The sequence below is a fragment of the Lates calcarifer genome, linkage group LG1 (genome assembly GCF_001640805.2).
Source record: "Lates calcarifer isolate ASB-BC8 linkage group LG1, TLL_Latcal_v3, whole genome shotgun sequence".
Classification (NCBI taxonomy): Eukaryota; Metazoa; Chordata; class Actinopteri; family Centropomidae; genus Lates; species Lates calcarifer.
Window position 1 is genome coordinate 23,161,270 of NC_066833.1, and position 19,374 is coordinate 23,180,643.

General features: G+C 40.8%; 2 protein-coding genes across 4 annotated transcripts in view; one reads left to right on the forward strand and one right to left on the reverse strand.

Moving 5' to 3' along the window:
- Nucleotides 1-182: 182 nt before the first annotated feature.
- On the reverse strand, nt 183-4,722 carry fzd5 (frizzled class receptor 5). Its single transcript, XM_018702692.2, has one exon. It carries the CDS (start codon nt 4,029-4,031, stop codon nt 2,280-2,282), a length of 1,752 nt encoding a protein of 583 aa, XP_018558208.1. The 5' UTR covers nt 4,032-4,722; the 3' UTR covers nt 183-2,279.
- Nucleotides 4,723-11,950: 7,228 nt separating this feature from the next.
- plekhm3 (pleckstrin homology domain containing, family M, member 3) overlaps nt 11,951-19,374 on the forward strand; it is a 37,564-nt gene continuing 30,140 nt past the window's right edge. Inside the window, exons 1-2 of one of the 3 annotated variants that reach the window (XM_018702685.2) lie at nt 11,951-12,031; nt 14,752-15,745. In XM_018702685.2, coding sequence (XP_018558201.1) covers nt 15,223-15,745 — 523 coding nt within the window. In that variant the 5' untranslated portion in view covers nt 11,951-12,031; nt 14,752-15,222. Of the gene's footprint in view, nt 12,032-13,983; nt 14,520-14,751; nt 15,746-19,374 lie in introns of those variants that run through there. The other 2 variants (XM_018702686.2, XM_018702687.2) reach the window with 2 other exon arrangements.

Consider the following 19,374-nt stretch of genomic DNA (forward strand, 5'->3'; position numbering starts at 1 on the left):
TTGAAGAGGGTAAGACTTTGTTGATTCTAAGAACGTTTTTCAGTTCACTTTAAAACCTTGAGACGGTAAATGATAGAATAAAGGACCCTCTTTTAGAGAGGAGACAAACTGATGATTTTACATCATAATTTAGCCACTTTAAATCCAGTTATTAAACAAATTCAAATGTAGTTCAAATATAAACTGGTGCACACGTCTTTATTCTTGCACACTCAAGCCATTAAAACTAGAACAAACAACAGTTGTGCTCTTCTGTAAAAACCAACACTCACACAGTACATTATACCAGATATATAGACACATATGTGAGACATGCACCAAACTTGAGAGAGACTCATTTTAATTCCACAATATGAACCAAAATCTACAATTATATCTTTTTAGGGGGTAAAAGCAGATTTACATTTTAACAAATAAACCTAAATGTCATGGGTTTAAAAAAAAAAAAAAAACACATTCACCATCATTCACACAATCACATTCCCTCACAAATCAGACTAATAAATTAGACATATCATCTATCATGTGGACACACAGTAGTTTAAAAGGAACACAACTGACCAACAACACTGAAAATATCACAAAACATCACAGCAGAAAACAAAAAGCTTTTTCGGTCGTTGAATACACAGCCTGTAATGCTGTGACTGTTTGCACTGAACTCTGCAGGACAGCCTCTCTTTCTGTACTTTGTCAGTTTCCAGTAACGTTAAAGGGCAGAAAGGAGACGGGAGGTTCCTTCAGATCATGTTGTCAAGACATGATGCGCATAAGACCACAGAGCTCTACTGATAACATTTTGTTGTGTAGAATAACGACAGAGAAGAACTTTGTTGTTCTGTATATCTGTAGAGATTTACATGTTTAAAGGGTGTAATTAAAAAGAGGCATCTTCCAAATGCTTGAGACGATTCATGGTTATTTATGTGCTTGTTCATGCTGTAAATGATCAAAATCTATGACAAATGTTCAAAGTTTCATAGTGCTTATTTTGTCCAAAATATTTAATTTACAATGATTTAAGAATCAGAGAAAAGCAGCAAAACCTCACATTGTAGAAGGTGGAGCCAGAATATAATTAGGTTAAACATTTCTGCACCGTTTCAAGGAAAAATAAAAAATAATTTTAATTGCTATTATAAATCAGTTGGTTGATTTCTTTTCCTCTTAATCATTTGTTTGGTTTATAAAAGATCAGAAAACTGTGGAAATGACAGTCACATTTTTCCAGATCCCAAAGTAATGTCTACAAATTGCTTGTTTTTTTCCAAAACAGTCCAAAACTAAACAAATATTCAGATTACAACCTTATAAAAATGCAAAAGAAGCTCATCCTTCCTTCACTTTTGAAATCTTTGACCCTGACATCCATCTGTTTAGAATTGTTGCAGAGCAGTGGTTGTCAAAGTGAGGTTCAGGGACCTCTGAGAGTCACTGAGATGGTATCAGCAAGACCACAGCACAACTGTCAAAATCTTTTTTTTTTATCAATGTTTTAAATTGATCATGTAAGAGAATAACTATTCCAACAGCAGAATTGCAACTGCAACCACCATTTTTTGTATGTCATACCTTTTCAGATGGTTTTAGTACATCTTGTTTAACTGAAGGTCTGTGGTCTCATGTTGATCTGGACCCTGGTCTGAGCAGTTCCACTGTGGACCAGCAGGTGGTGGTAAAGGCCCTGGTCAGTTTCATCCTGCAGCTTTAACCTGATCACTGCCTGTTCACATGACATTAACCAAACTATGACAAGAGTTCAGGGTCATCCATTAGAACGACTTTTTCTTAGCGCAGACACAAAACACACTCAAAGGCACACTCATTGACATGCAACAGCACATTTATGTACAACTTTATACAGTTCAAATCAGACGTGGTTTGTTCCTCTAGTGTCCAACACTTCGCTTGTGGCAGTACAACCAAACATCACACTATACACCTACTTTTCTTCTTTTTTTTTTTTACAGCACATTTGTACAATATTTACATAAATAAATATGTTTTTCTCTCTCAGTGTACAGGATAAAGCAGATAGGAAGAAGCATGTGTGATTCTATTATGGATCCATATAACTCTGGTCTCCATGGTTTAGAAAAGCAGTTTGATCTCCCCTTTAAATATTCTGAGTCTAATTAAAATTTTCCCTTTTTTACTAGAGTTAATATTCAGAGTACAAAGATCTACAAGCACACAGTCTTGCACCCACATGTGTCCAGAGAAGTGACTGTACAGAGTGTACCAACATCCTGTTAAAACGAGTCACTGTGCCGATGGGTTCATATATGAGATGGGGCTTTATGATAGATCCCTGATGTCAGCCCGGTTCCAGTATGTCCCGTTAAAGCAGTACTAGCCTCACTGTACATGGAGGGTGGCGCAGTGGCTTTCTGCGGCCAGCAGGGGCAGCATCGAGCCACAAACCTCCTCCAGGACTCAAGGGTTTTTCCTGACCAAATCCAGACTCCTGAGGTGATGCCCACCACCAAGGACATGAAGTACTTGAGCATGAAGACGGCGTAGTCTGGGCCCAGACCTGAGCGCTGGCGCTCAGTCAGGCAGGAGCAGGCCAGCGCTCGCTCCCAGCCCGGCCGGTAGTGCTGCTCATAGACCAGGCAGGCCACCACGATGGTGGCGGGGACGGTGTACAGCACCGTGAAGAGCCCGATACGGATCATCAGCCGCTCCAGTTTGTCTGTCTTGGTGCCACCTTGCTTGATGATGCTCCTGATGCGGAAGAGAGACACAAAACCGGCGAGTAAGAAAAGTGAGCCGGTGAAGAGGTAAACCACAAGAGGTGCAAGCACAAATCCCCTCAGATTCTCCAGACTCTGGTTCCCCACGTAGCAGATTCCAGCCACAGGGTCCCCGTCCACAGAGCTGAGAGCCAGAACCACAATGGACTTGATACTGGGGATGAGCCAGGCGGCGAGGTGGAAGTATTGAGAGTATCCTGCGATGGCCTCACTGCCCCACTTCATCCCTGCAGCCAGAAACCAGGTGAAAGACAGCACCACCCACCAGATGGAGCTGGCCATGCCGAAGAAATATACCAACAAGAAGACAAGGGTGCAGAGAGCTGGGCCAGTGGTGTCATAGAGGATGTGCAGTTGGTCGCCAGCACCATTGTTGCTGCTGGCACCACACGCCACTTGCTCATGACCTGCCACCAGGCGGATGATGTAACCCAAAGAGACGAAGAGGTAGCAGGTGGCCAGGAAGATGATCGGCCTCTCCGGGTACTTGAAGCGCTCCATGTCAATGAGGAAGGTAGCGACAGTGGTCAGGGTAGAGATGAAGCACAGCACTGACCACAGTCCCACCCAGAAGCTGGTGAAGGCGTGTTCGTCAGCTGAGAAGTAGGGCTGGTGGCAGGGCTGGGCACAGTTGGGCAGGGGGCCAGTCTGGACCCGGCCATACAAGGTGTGGGACTCCCTCTTGATGGGGACCAGGGGGTCTCGACAGCGACACTCCCTGTCGCACTGCGGGGGGCTTGGGGGTCTGGTCCGACCTTTAGGGGTGGGCTTAGGAAACGGAGGAGCCAGGGTGGTGGTCTCGCTGCTGTTCTGGTCCATGCACAGTGTCTCATCGCCCAGCTGGGGCAGCTGCTCACAGCTCATCCTCTCAGGCCACTCGAAGCCGTACAGACTCATCAGAGGGGAACAGCCACGTTTGGCCCTTTCACACACAGAGCGGCAGGGCGGCAGTGGCTTGCGGTAGTCCGGGAGGCAGATTGGGGTGTACATGCTGCACAGGAAGAAGAGCAGGTCCGGAGAACAGCGGATCCGGACCAGGGGCCAGAACTGGTGCACTTCCAACCCCACCTCCTCCTGGGTGTCATGGTTGAACTGATTGGGCATGTAGGTCAGGTTGTACCCGATGCCCCTGCACATGGGTACAGTTATGGGCTCACACACCAGATCCTTAGAGGCTCCTGACGTGAGACCTGGACACCTGAACAACAGCAGAAGCAGCACGAGGGGCCGCGAGAACACGGGGCTGCAAAGCGCGTGCCTCACCGTTGATGCCATATAGAAAATAAATGTTAAAATGGTTGATTTTAGACAAGAAAAATAAGAATAGCGAAGGAAGGGGGAGCAGTCAGTTTATTTTAATTCATGACTTCATCTCGGAAACTTTCTTCCTCTGCTGGATAAATCGGCACCAGAGTTTCATTCTGCTCCATTCAGCCTCTTAATGATTTAAAAAAAAAAAAAAAATCCAGTTTGTCCAAGTCCACAAAGCGTCAGGCGAGTCTCTGCTGTCAATCATTCACCAGAGCTCCCGCAATCATTATGGAGAAAGTTCATCCCCGGTGGTCACGTTTCAATAAATTTAACAGCCCTGTAACATTTTTACCAGCCCGGTTTGTTCCCGACAAGTCGCGAACACCAAAAAAAGTCGCATCATGAGACCCACGGTTGGCGGGAAAGAGTCAAATCTATCCAGGAAAATGTGAGAAAATGTGACTGAAACAAAACGTCTGAAAAAGTCTTCAGTCTCTGGGTCCGGAGCCCGGTGCGTAAAATCCAGTCGACGTCTCTTCTCGGTCGGTTTATTCCTTCAGTAACATGAAAACTGCTTTCAAGCACATGTTTGCTTTTTTTTCTTCTCAAAGTTTCACACGTGACTGAAACACAATGAAAAACGATAATAATCCCAAGTGTCCTTCAGAGTAAAAACTTAGACGCAGCAGCGCGCGGCAGCGGCAGCGCTCACTCAGCCCCAGGGCGGAATAAAGTCCCCGTGAAGCTGCAGCCGCTCCTCATCACGCTCAGGGACTGCTGCGTTCAATGTCTGTCGGAAATATTGCACACTAGCTTCAGTGAGTATGAGGATAAAAATCAGGTTAAAGTACACCCCATTTATGGAAAAATGGTTGCGTCATTTAATGTATAGCGACATGCAGTCAGTTTAGCCAAGAAAGATAAGCCGTTATGCATATTTGATCACATATTTTGTCTGTCTATGTTTAATTATTGATTATTAAATCATAGACCAATTCAGCTCAAGTAAAGTTAATGTGTATAAAGAGCTTTACATAAGGCAACAAAATACAGTTAAAGACAAAATGATGGGAAACATAAAGTGGAATTTAAAAAAAAACTGACGAAAATTTAAGCAATTAAAAGAAAGAAATGAACAAAATTAAAACCAGACAAAAATAATAGATTGTACAGTATATTCTCGGATCGGTGCTGTAAAGGTACAAATCTGGGGTATACATTTTATATTTCTTCTTTTTTTATATTATGTTATTTTATATTATATTGACAATCTTTATTGATGCACAACTTGGACAATTAATCAGTTATTAAGCTTTTTGGTGAGTAATTTTCTTCCTGATGGATTAATCAACCTGTTGTTTTAACACTAGTTGTCAGATTCATTTACAGTATATAGTTAAAATTAGGTCCACCTCAACTATCTGCACCATGTCAATAATAAACCAATATTAATCTCTGATATACAATGAGGTATCACTCTGAAAGTAGCATTTCTACAGATTGAGTGGTTTAACTTTTCATACTTTAGGTATATTTTGGTGTTAATTATATAAACATTTATTATCATATATTTAGATGTATTTATTTATTTTTACTCAAGTAAAAGATCAGACTCCTTTAAACACTGTAATTCTTTTCAGGTTTCAGGTATAATCCTAAAACCTCTCTGCCCTAATCTGGATTTGTCATTAAGAAACATAGTACACAAGTCTAAAGTGTGAACTTCCTGATTTGTTTCTTTCCTCTTTATTCTATTCAAAGAAGCCGGATTTCTAAAAGCAGCATCTGTGAAACTGAGTCCATGTTGTGATCATCCCCCGGCCGACAGCACCTGAACGCATCAGAGAGTTGTATTTATGACTTCCTGCATTAAGAGGTAGGAGTTTACCAGGGAAGCTTAAAGGTATCAGATGATGGATGAGGTCGCTCCACCTACTGACACTTCAACCAAACAATTACACACAAAACAATTATTCACAACATAAACATCCACAGTTATTCACTCTGTCTGTTCCTTTTCTCAGAGTTTCATGTTGTATTTCTCTGTTTTCATGAATGCTCTTAATTGCTCATTACTTGAGTATTTTCCACACTCTGCCATAGTTCATAAATTTCCTCTCTGACAAGTCCAATATGTATATTTCACATGGTGTGTCACGAAAAGCAAATTGTTTCCACGACATTCCAATCAGAACTCTCTACACTTTCATCTTTGTGTAGCAGAGTTAACTCAGATACTCAGGGACAATATCTTTAAAACCATTACAGTCAAAACCAACAGTTCAATCGCAGTCCTTTTAAAAGCTGCTGTCATTTAAAATCTGATAAGCAGCGACAATGTTTGTTCTGTGTGTAGTCAGTATTTCTACTGTCAGACAGGCGGCTGCTTTCTTTACCTCTTATCACTCTGTAGTTTACTGTATCCAGCAGATCTCGCTCTGAAATCTGTATATATGTGTTATACGGTATATACAAGAAAGGTAGTTGAAAACCACACAGATATCTATATATTGAAGTCAGTATTAAAACCTCCTTATCAGTCATTGTTCAATATGAAAACCTTCAAAGAAAAAAAAAAGTTTTATGTTTTTATTTATGAGTTTTTAAAGAAAAAATGTTTTACATTTCCATCATTTTCACAAAGACATTGTCACAGAGACAATTTTACACAATATGAAAGCTGAGTATCCGTCGCAATATGAAAACATAAAAATGTGCTAATGATGTGTGAACACAAGCAGCTGCACAAGAGCGACTGTAAATGAAATACAGTCTAATACTGGCAACGGTTTTTATTTAAATAAGGACATATTTGATCAAATGTGTAAAGAAGATCATGAATATGATCAGACATTTGAGGTCAACTTTCAGTACCTGACTTGGAGCTACAGGTTCAAACCCCAGTCATCACCAATTCACTACAGGTGGTGTGTGTGGAGATTGAGAGAATAAACACTGACGTCTGAATACAACTCAATCCAAATGATTGGAAACAGTCTGTGGCGATCTTATAACTCTATTTCTCTCTCCCTATAGACACACACACACACACGTAGCTATATCCCACATCGGACAAAGGTCACAACGCTCTCTGGGAGACAAAGGTCTCACAGGGTGTGTTTGTGTGTGTGTGTGTGTGTGTGTGTGTGTGTTTGATGGTGAAGGCGTGTGTGCACAGCATATCAGCCAAGACAAGTCTCTCTCGGTCTGTTTCACCTCCACTCAGGTTACTTTGATAAATGAAAGCAAACAGTGAGGAGTTCATGTGTAAAGCCTGGATGGCATCAATCTGTTATGTGTGCACACACACACACACACACACACACACACACACACACACACATACACATGTGTGTGTGTGATTACCTGTGGTGATTTTCCCTGTTTGACTAAGACTTAAGCGAGAACACAAGGACACATGACCTGCATCACTTGCTGATCAGGTAACCATGGGATACACAAACACACACACACAAACAAATCTGCACTTCTATATTAGTCGATTGCCGATATTGATTCATCTAGTCTGTTACCTCGACCTTCTAATTCTAACCCTAAAACCAAGTCTTAACACTTGAAGATCAAATGTCCTCAAAGCTTGTCTCATCATTTTCCTATAGGGTCTGACTTGTAGTGTCCAGTCTGCTGCAGAGGACATGTATTCTGACCTCTTGTATTGTTAACGCAACAATGGCATGCCAGCAAGAAACCACGTTCAGCAGCAGAGAAAACTTACAAATAGCCTCTTTAAATAAAAGAGTTAGTTAGTGTAGTAGAGTGTTTAACAGCTAAAGACCCAGATAATTCCCTCAGGAGTTGGTAGAGAATAAACAGAATAAGCAGAGCAAAAAGAGATGCATTATGGGACTTAAACTCATATTAGGGCCAAAACACCAATCCAAATCAGTGACAATGTTGTTCCATAACTGTTAGAAGTCTAAAATGAGGGAAACTGTTTGCTAACTAGCTCACTTTATAAGCTTAAAATTATGTGTCAGTATTGTGTTCGTAACTTGTTTCCGCTGCCCCCCAGTGGCCAAAATTTTCTACTAATGATTAAAACGACCAAATCGTTTTGGAGCTGCCACCATCATTTTTTAAAGGACCAGCCTAGAGGTTGTCAGCCTTGGCATTAGGACCCATGGGGTCACCTGATTCTCAAAAAAGGAGAGGAATAAAAGTATAAGTATAAAGTAACAAAAAATGGAAATACTAAAGTCCAAGTACTTCAAAATGCGTAAGTTGACTGAAGAGCAGAGAGGAAACATGGAGACAAATCTGGACCTCTGTGCTTCCCCTAAACCTTCAGTCTGAACACACCTGTTTACTGACAAATGATGTAACTTTACTATAGAACATTCAGCAAAAATGTACTGAAGGTTGTGTTCTGAGTGAGGTGATCCATCACACTGAACAAACATACGTCTGCTTTTGTTGTCAGCGTTAATGTTATTTTCGGTATTTTTGTGTGGTGATGTGTAACTCAGACTTCTTGAATTAATCTGAATGCTGTGTAAGAGCGTGAGTGTTTTTATAGAATTAAAAAAAAAAAAAAAAAAAAGCTTTGGCACAGAATGTTTAAAAATGTCGTGTCATATCATTATGCCATAGTTTGGATTATGCAGAATTGAGTTTTGGTATTGGCCTTCAACTTTACTCTTCTGGTTCACTCTCACAGCATTGAGTTTAGTTCCACAGACTCTAAAATCCCTCTGTCCATGACCTGCTCAGCTGCAGCTGGTGAACATAGTGGAGCATTTAGCAGCTGGAAAGTCAGGTATTTCCCGCAGAAGATGGTGGAGACCAAAAACAAAGCTAAAAGATTAGATTAATCAGTTGGAGACAAACTCCACTCCACATGAATCATCATATTGCTCTGTAGCTGCCGCTTGAGTTAATAAGTTGCTAAGAAGTTTGCCATTTTAAATGAGAGACTAACAACTAGTTTTTGCTTAATTTTTACCTAACTAATGTCACGTGTATCTTGTCCTTTCCTCTACGTAACTCACCCTTACTTTGGACAGTACTGTCTGAAGTTATGTCTTTGTCTGCATCTATAAGACTGGTTGATATCCACCATCAGTCATAATTTGGGTTCAACAGCAGACTTATACATATATAATCTATGAATTTTTTTAAAAAAAAGAAAAACATGACAGCCAAAATCATGTTCCTACAATGGTGATGATAATTTGCACAGCCATCACTGTCACATTCAAGTCATGACTATTAAATGTAATTTTCCTCATTATTGTCACAGTTTAGCTGCTATTGCTTTACAAACATTTTTACTTTAAAAAACAACTTTTAAAAAATGATTTCCTTCAGGAAATCTTCCAATTTAAGTTTAATGAGATGTTGGAACTAAACTAAATCATTCCTGAGGTTTTCTTTAATTATTATTCTCCATTTCACACTCACACAGGAGATTTCTATTATTTTCATTATGAAATGGGATTTTAAAAAATCCCTGAAGGACATGATCAGAACTCTGGTTCATAGCAGGAGGCGGTGTCTTTATTAAGTTTCTCAAAGAAAGGTTGTGACTTACTTCTGCTCAGATGAATCTGACCCAGATGGGAAGAGGAGCAGAGAGTGGAGGACAAAACAGAGGTGGAGAATAGTTTCTCACTAATGGGATACTTGAAGCTGCACTGGCACCCGAAGTGTCAGTCCAACAGAGAGAGAAACATCACTCAAAAGGGAGACAGTGATTCTTCTCCAACCTGTGCTCCAACAGCGTCTGAATCAGGATTAAAGGATTAAAGGACTCTGTATGAAAAAAAAGAAAAAAAAAATCTGTAAATCAATATCGTCCGCCTTAGATGTGGGTGAATATTGCGCTGGATATCTGCATGGTCATTTCTGATGATGAGACTGTCCTCCTGCTGGGAGCACTGGGACCAGAGAGTGTACAATACTGAAGACCAAAGCTTATTTTTAGTGTATCTATCCAGATCTGGGCCTTCAAATATTGTTTAACTAATTTATTTTTCTGCTTTTTTTTTTTTAAACAACACTATCTTTGCCTCAGATGGAGAAATTTTGTTCCATGATAAATGCTCAGTCTTGTTTCACTGGCATAATGATTTGTTCAGAATAATATTCTTGTGGATATGCTAAAAAGAATTAGCCCAAATTACTTATTATTAGTAGCTTCAATCCAAGAAATATCATTGTCAGCTTTCAAAAGCCCATTTGAGAAAACCCCAGCTGGACCCCCTGCTCCTCATCCTTTCTCTGAATGCTCTTTGTCTGAACTGGTTGAAAAACTTCTCTGCAGTGGAGGCGAGGAGGGCCAGGTCGCCCTAATGGGCTCAACTGTGTTACTCTGTCTGCAGCATTGTTGCAGGACAATAGTCCTACATGTCTCAGAATATAAACGGGTAGATTTCCTGGTGTTTTTTTTTTTTTTTTCCCTTCAGAATTTGTTAAATCTGGAAACACGTTTCCCAAAAGCAAAGACAGGAACATCTTACTCCACTATTTCACCTGCATTCTATTCGATACAATTTTTCTTCATTAACAAATCATCTTCTGTTGTTAGTGAGCTCAGAAACATTTGTGGGGTGCTTTTTTTTTTTTTTTTTTGGGAGAAAACTGTGTTACATTTTGTCCTTTTTACTTGCTATTTCCATCTAGCTTTTGTAATTTGGTTTTGTAATTTTTTTCTCCTACAGAAGTCCAGATATTGGTGGTTATGAATAAGTCACTGTCTTTGCAGCAATGTAGCTGCTCCTGAGCTTTAGAAATCCTTTTAGACAAAGTGCCTGCGCCTGAATATAGGGATTGATGCAACAAATAAGCATGAGTTTTAGGAATAAGACCCTCTCTGTCCGTGAGCCTCCATCATTTTCCATCTAACAGCAATCTCACAGCCTCCTTCCCTTGACTCATGCACTCAGGTGTCTCTCTGTCCTGCCAGTCTTGCCTGTTTCCTGCTTTATTTTGATCATACCATCTTCTAGTGATGACTAAATTATGATTAGGTTTAAGGATGTGCAGTGCTTTCATCTGTCTAGCGCGTTGTTTAATACTGTTCCCCCCTAACCCCTCTCGAACCGCCACCCCGACACCCCACCCCCCACCCCAGACACACACACAACACAATAGCCGTCTACCTCGCCTCACTCACCGGCTATTGAAGAACAGAGCGGCTGCTTGGTCCCCATGGAAACGCCGCACGTGTATGTGTGTGTTTAGTAAATGTTTCTACCTCGCTGAGATGAACTTGAGCACGCACAAAAACGACAAGACATTTTTATGTATATATAATCTGCTTTTCTCTAAAGCAACATGTGTACCGCTGTGAATCTTTATATGACCTGAGGTTTAATGGAGGGGATAATTAAAACACTGACACAAGGGAGTGGTAATATACAGATGTATCACTGCTCAGGAAAAAAAAAGCTTTACTGTGTGGGGCTTAATGCTCATTATGCAGCTGTTGGGTGGATAAAAATAACCAACCTCACCCTAAATGTCAAATCAATCGAAAGGGCTCTGTATAGTGACCATATATATATATATATATATATATATATATATATATATATATATATATATATTGCAATTGCAATTGCACTCAGCCCTATGTTGTCAAACCTGGCGGAACTTTCTAAAAGTTAAACTTAGTTCTCAAAGTAGAGAAGTTTGCGTAGTTTCAGGGTTTATTCAAATATCACAGCAAATATATCAGACAGCGTTTGCAATTCTCTCTCAAATGTCTTTTAGTGGAAGCACACTCTGAGCTACCCCCACCAAACTTGGACAACAAATATTTTTAACTGTTTAGAAAAATGTCCCATAATTTCTCATAACCTAAAATGTTAAGTTTTGCATAATGAGTACTATTACTTAAGTAAATTTTGTACTCTTCACCAGTGGTGTCTATTATAAATAAACTGCATCGTGCACTGTATAATGTACAAGCATTGCGCGGAACCTTTGTCACGAAGCTGAGTTTCACTCGTTGGCTTCTACGCTGACGGACTGTGAAATGACATAATGGTAAACACAGTAAGGTGAGTCTCGGTTTCTGTCTTTCAGCTTTTGCGCGGCAGCAGTTTGACGGTTACACAAAAACCAGTCCAGGTCCACGACTGCGTGGTTTTAATCAGACGCAGCGACCGGTTTTTAGTGTGGTGTTAAAACGACACCGTTGAAGGAGAAGAGAGAGAGAGGGAGGGAGAGATGCTAGCGTTAGCTGCTAGCTGACTAGCCCCGGCTCACTTCACATCAGCCGGGGATAAAAAACAGGCCTTCACTGGCGAGCTGTCAGAACAGTTTTATTTTATACATTTTATACACGAATACGTGATGTTTGTGTGTGTGTTTGTATGTTTGTATGTCAGCACACACCGCAGGTGAATGTGGCTAACCGGAAGGCTGACCGTGGCTTCACCTTTGTTTGCTGCTCAGGTGCTGTGTGTTTACAGCCGCTGGGGCAGAGGCCACCCACACATACACGAACGCACGCACGCACGCTCGCTCGCTCGCTCGCTCACTCACACTGTGGTTGTTTATGCTTCCTTAAACTCGAGTGGCTTTATTGTGTTTCGTTTGTTAAAGGACTTAAAAACAAAATAATCAGATCAGTCAGGTGATGCGTTCAAAGTCTCCATGTAAGCTAAATGTTGGGCCGTGTTCAAGTTTGTCATTCCAGCTGCAAAAACATAAAAAAACATCCACACTGAAATAAAAGTTGAGTTAGATGAAGCACAGCCTGTACTCAGTGTAGTAAAAAAACAACATAGAAACACACATACGTGGATGAATCAGCAGTAAAACATGTACAAGGTTTATAGGTTTCTAGACCATTCGTTGCAGGACTTCTTGTTCTTCTTGTCCCTGATGATAGTTCTTTGTATGTTTGGGGTTGTTGTCACAATAAAGGATAAATTAGGGGCCGATCAGACACCTCCCTGACTGCACTGCTTGATGGAGAAGAATATTAACATGTAAAACTTAAATTAATCAACCTGAACATAATTATATATTACATATCTCTACAAAGTAGCAAGAAAATGTGTGAGTGTTTATTTTACCTCACTAACTAATGAACTAATTAATAGTAAATTAAGTTTACTTAAGCAATAAATTACACACAGGGTGCAGAGTTGAGGAGGAAATACACATGTTGATGTTTTTTGTGTGCATGCTGTGAGTTTGTCTTTCCAGGATGGACAGACCTCAGTGAAAGTGCACTAATGTACATTTATTTTAGGGTATCCACTGTCATACAAATATCTTTTCAAGCTGGACATCACTGTCCACACTGTGCTCCTGTTTTGTGTTTTGTGTGTCAGACTTCTGAGCATTTACCAGTGATAACAAAATTATTACAGTTGTAAATGGTAAATAAAATTCCAAAAACATGAACCTGAACAGCATTAATTGGATATGTTTTTGTTTTGATAGTGGCGAGAGAAAATAATTTTTGTCCGTTCCAGTGATTTGGCTTTTTACCTTGTCATGTTCTCAGAAATCATCATTTCAAAGAGAATAGGCTCTTGCTTTGGTCTTGAGTTACGTCATCACTGATCAAAAATACTCTAATCTGTGCTTTCCCAGCTAATGTTACGTTACTGTATTGCCTTGACAGCATGTGTGAGTCAACAGGAGTTCTGTGGGAAGATTTATGGGTGACTAACATTGATGACAGTGCTCAGTTAGGTCAGAGCTGTATCTGCAGGCAGATGATTTCAGAGTCGATGTCCGCTAATGATCGCACAGGCTGTTCATTAAATAAAAGCTGGTCAGTGATCAACAGTATGTCATCTAGGTCGTAGTACAGCTTTTATTTTATTCTCAATTTTGTTTTCTATCATTTCTTTTGTTTATCATTATGGAATTACATGGGAAATACATTTTAGATAGAAAAAAAGTGGCTTAAATAGAACTTGATTCTTTGACATTGCAAAAAAAAAAAAAAAAAAAAAAAATCAGTTGAGTGGCTCAGTAGCTTCATTGTACTGTTGGTACAGTTTAAGAGCACAAAATGCCTTGTTGCTCTGCAGCAGCTGATAAAGAGAAAGAGTGCTAAACTCGCTGTGATATGTGCAATATATCCTGCTTTGTACCTTCGACAAATTATTATGAGTAAATTGTGAATATTCAGCATGTGGGACAGCTGACTAGAAATTGAATTGCAGTGATGTAATGGCCTTTAAATAATTGATAGGTGGAGAAAAGTAAAAGAGGCTGCGCTTTGGAAGAGAGGAAAATCAATGAGAATGAGAGAGCACATACGAGAAAGAAAGAGGTACGGACAGACAGAGAGAGAGAGACAGAGAGACAGAGGAGTGGAGGGAATCAGAAGAGACAGGCGGTCAGGCAGATGGATGGGAACCCCACCCCGGCCTGTTTCCTCTCTGCCTGCTCAGCCCAGTGATAAGCAGCCGGGGAGGAAGTCAAGTATTATTTCATCAGGACATGTGAGGGAGGATGATCGTTTCTGTTTGCTGAGGAAGAATTAGTGAAGCTTCAGTGTGATGAAGATGTTGTCGGTGGGTACGTAGTTTGATGCTTAAACTCGTTAAGCTTGAGGCTTCAAAATCCTCTTATGTGACTCTCCTTGTAACAAAGGCTCAGTTTCAAATTTAAGACACGAGTTGGTTTTATGTACAAAGTAATCACAGTATCTATTTTTATTTTTTATTCTGTCAGCTGTGTTTCCACTCTTTGTGTTATTTGGCATGCTTCCTCTTTACTATTTCCTCATTCTCTCTTCCCTTTGTTACAGTCAAGCCACAACCAGCCTCCATCCGATGACCTCACAGCCACCTGACACGCCAAAACAGCACCGATAATAAAGCTCTGAACGTTTCAGACAGAGCAGAGAGATTCTACCATTTTTGTAGCCCAAAGTGTGTGTGTCGCCCGGAGTGGCTTGATTTGGAGAGTCCCAGGCTATTAGCCCCCCCCCAAAGAGGTAGAGACACAGCATTGAAAAGGAAGACTGTAACCCTGGATGAAGGCCCTGTCCTGAGGCAGGGAGCACGACTTGGCTTTAGACAGCAGTTTGTGAAGCCTGTATGCTGCTGGGATCTTCTCCACCCCTTCTTCGCTTGTTAACACATGTGAAAGACTTGCATTTGTCCAGCTGACAGCTAGTTTGCTTTGTTGGACATGTGGATCCTGCCAACAGTACTTGTGCGCCCATTTTGGAAAACTATCTAGTGGTGAGATTTCCAGCTCAGGGTTAGACCCAGCCATGGAGGGTCTCGAGCAGCTTGACATGGTGGGTGATATCAGCCCGGCCTTGGAGGCCACAGAGGACTTTATCCACTGCATGGATGGGATACAAGGCCAAGGTCCAAGCCAGGCTCAAACAGGGAGTGTCCAGCCTCCCAGGCAGCCCAAGCAGCTGCAGGAGGTGTCCAGCGCTGCGTTGGGAAAGCTGAGTTCCAGCGGCGTATGGAGCCTGCTGGCCAGAGAGCAGCCGGAGGTGGGGCCCCTGGGCCTGGCCTGGGCTGACAATTTCAGCGTCTTAGGCCTGGGGATGGGCTTGCGGCATGGCAAGAGAAGCCGGGCGCGCTCCACCAACGACCTGGCGGCCCACACCAAGGAGTGCACCAACAACACCGCCAACTCCTCGTCCCACTCAGCCTTCAAGAAGGGACACAACCGGTCCAGATCTGATGTAAACTACCGGCCCTCTGCTTTCACTGACAACGGACTGCCCGCTGTGGACTGCAACACCCTGAAGAACATGATCCTCAACCACCAGCAGGAGGGTGAGTTGACATCCGCAGTGCGAGTGTGATGTTGAGAGTGGTTGTTATGAATTTATGAGTTCAAATGTTTCAGGTCTCATGAGACAAAACAAGCAGCTTCAAGATGTCCACTACTCTCTGAGAACATTCGATGGTATCTTTTCAGTTTGTTTTATAGATGAAATGATTTATTGAAAAAAAAAGCCCTGTGGAAGCATAGACCTTAACATGGCCATGTTTACATCTGGTCAAAGATTATTTTTCACATCCTACAATATATATGCCTAAGCTGTAAATCCATACAGAGTTTGTATATTTACACTGTTTCTCTTATTTGTGTATATTGTATAAATGCTGATCCTTTGCTAATTTTTGACTTTAGGAGATCAGAATGTAATTTTTTTTTCCATTATTGAGACAATAGAAACTAGTGCTTTGCCAGAGATTGCAGTTCATAGTGAGTTTCCTTCAAGTCAAGTCAAGTCAAGTTAACATACACAGGCCAAAATCACATTAACTGTGGTTATATCAAGCCATTACAGTAATGTAATTAAAGTAAGTAGTCCTTCCTGGCAGTATTTGATTTTCACATTTTATCATGTAAAATCACAGTGGTGATATAAGTTTTTTTCTGCGTTGCCTGTATCTACTGGAAAGTATCAGATATTAAAGGAGAGGTTTTCACTGTTAGGTCTCTGCGTTAGAGGTCCTCACAGTTCCAAAGTGTATTGTGTTATTAGTGAAATTCAGATTTAGCTTGCATGTTTTTCACACAGGCTACCGATTTCCTGAAACATTTTCTACTGGTGATGGTGACATAACACATCATCAGAGTCATATCGTCACCCTCTTAAAATAATTACCTAAGTCATTTTTTCAGATTTTTCAGGAAACACAAAAAACTGAACCACTTGTTGAATATATGATATTTACTAACAATTTTAATCAAAACAACAGATGCCTATTGACATACAAACCAGAAGGTCAGTCAAACATGGAACATGAGAGAATTAAATAACTTAGGCAAATTAAAACTAAAAAAGTCACACTCTTGACATAGGCAATTATACTAAAGGGGTAGAATGGCACGATCTGTTTAACTGAGGATGTAGGCAATTTTACCAGAGGTGGCCAGCATCATGAGGAGATGATTTAGGAAAAAAACAAATTTTTATAAAAAAAATGACTTAGGCAATTATTTTAAGAGGGTGACGATATGGAGACTCACCCACCAGCTTATGGTAGTGAAATGAGGCTTACCCTCAGTATAATTTGGACCTGAGTTCACTCATGAGGACCTCTGCTCTGGATTATCTAGAGTAACTGTGGGCACCCCCATCCTCACTAACCTCTGGTGTACTTAGGCGTCAGAAGCAGACATATCAAAACCTTGACAAATAAAGATCATCTGCAAAGCTGTCGCTAAAGTTAAGAAGGAAAATATATGTTTTTCTGATTTGGGTGAGCTGATCCTTTAATCTGATTTTTTCTAATTGGATATTTATGTTGTGGAGACCTGTTGTTGCTTTGACTTTGATTTAACAGATACCAAGTCCTCAGATGATCGAGTCATTAAATCTGAAATATTGTTAATTCAAGCCTAAGGGCTGACCCCTACCTGTCAGAGACCGCAGTCCCCCCCCTCCCCAGTTGCTGCGCTCTGATCGGATGGTCGATCAGCTTCCTGCTTTCTCAGCCCGTGAGAGGCCTTTTGGCGGACAGAGGTCCTGGACTATTTGTGCTGCAGATCGGGGCGTATGCAGTACTTATGTTGAAGCATCCTCAGAGAAAGCAATAATGATAGAAGATGATGATAACTTGAAATGACACAGCTGTGCTATGACAGTCAGTATTCAGGCAGAGAGCTCCACACACACGCGCACACACACACACACACACACACACACACACACACACACACACACACACACACACACACACACACACACACACACACACCATTTGTTTGTGTGTTTTGGCCATCTGAAGGCCTAAGGAGATCCTAAGGGATCCTGAGGGATAATAGCCTGTAATCCTGTCAGCAAATGGACTCAAATGAGGCGAGAGAAGAGGCAACCCAATTACGCGGCCCCTGATACTGGCAGGATTATTTAGTATTAGCATATGTGTGAAAAGGCATCAGGTTATTTAGTTTGGCTCGATGTGTATTGAAAGGAGAGAAGTAGGAAAAGGACGGTAATAAGCAGAAGGCAGAGTGATTTGGCTCAGCCTCGCTGTCTCTTCATTCACACTGGGAAAAAAGTGGCCTGTTTGCCTTTCCATTAGTGACAGCTGGGGATGTTTAGATGGTAAATGGAAATGATGATTATTATTATATACACAATATACATGTGTATATGAAACCAAACAGTCTTTATGGTTAGCTGCCCCATGCCTTTTATCAGTGCCTACTGAACTCTGAGAGCAGCATTCATCTGTTTATTAATAATACTAATACTAATAATAATATAGGTCTGTTTTTGGTTGCAAATTTCCAAGAAAGCATCAGTAATTTTATATTCATCATGCACAAGCTTTTGCCGGCAGCTTTAAATGTGAAACTCCACCTGTTAATCAAACTGAGTAATGTCTGTAATATCTGTAATCGGGAGCTGATGCACCAGACTCCAGTTAATTAGCCAGTACTAGTCCTCTGGATGATAAAGAATAATAACTTGATGGTAAAGAATAATAACGTAAAATTCACTGATGTTACTCGTGCTGTAGCAGTTATTTGAATCAATCAATCAACAAAACATTAATCACCAGACTTTTCGATAAATACTTAATTGTTAAAGCCAGATTTGATGGTTCCAGTTTATAGAATGTCAAACTGAATATATCTATGTTTTGAGCAGAGTACTCTGTGAGAGAGTACCCTGGTAATTATTTTTCACTATTTTCTGATATTTTTAAGACAAAACAACGAAGAGTTAATTGAAAGGAATGTGCAGCCCCCAAGCAAAAAGAAAAAAATGATTGTTTTAAAGAAAAAAAATTGTGAGTTATATGTATTAAGTAGACATAAACATCCATACAGATAAAATGGCAACAGAAGAGGCAGTGACTTTGTATGAGACCTCTCAACTGCACGTGTTCTGTACATAAACCTGGAGATGAGCTGAAGCCTACAAAGACACATATGAAGTGGTCAGTCTTTGACATAAACCATACGACTGACTAAATGCACAAGCCAACATGCTGAACAATGGGTTAGTAACAACTGCGGTTCTGCAGATCCTATGAGAACACCACCTACTGCATGTTCCTGCACCAAAAACAAACCCGGATGGCAACCAGCAGTGTTTAGTTGAGAACGTGGTTGCCATGGGCCTCAGTTCAGTCATTTTTAACTTCATTTCAGCTGTGTAGTGTGTTTCCTCGCCTTTAAGGTTGCATCTAGTTCATATGCATCCTTCTGCTGACTCTACGTGCATTCATGCTTCCTCTGCGTTTCAATGGATGAATCACGCTCATCCGTTAATGTGTGTCAAGATTTAGATGTTGAGACATTTCTCCGTTTGTTTGTTGTGTCAGAACACATTGTAACACGTCATTGGTGACACACTTCCCTTTTTCTCCAAATTCTGACCTTACTCAACTTGGGGATTTACCAGTGTACTTAGCATTAAAAAGGCCTTAAAAAGGCT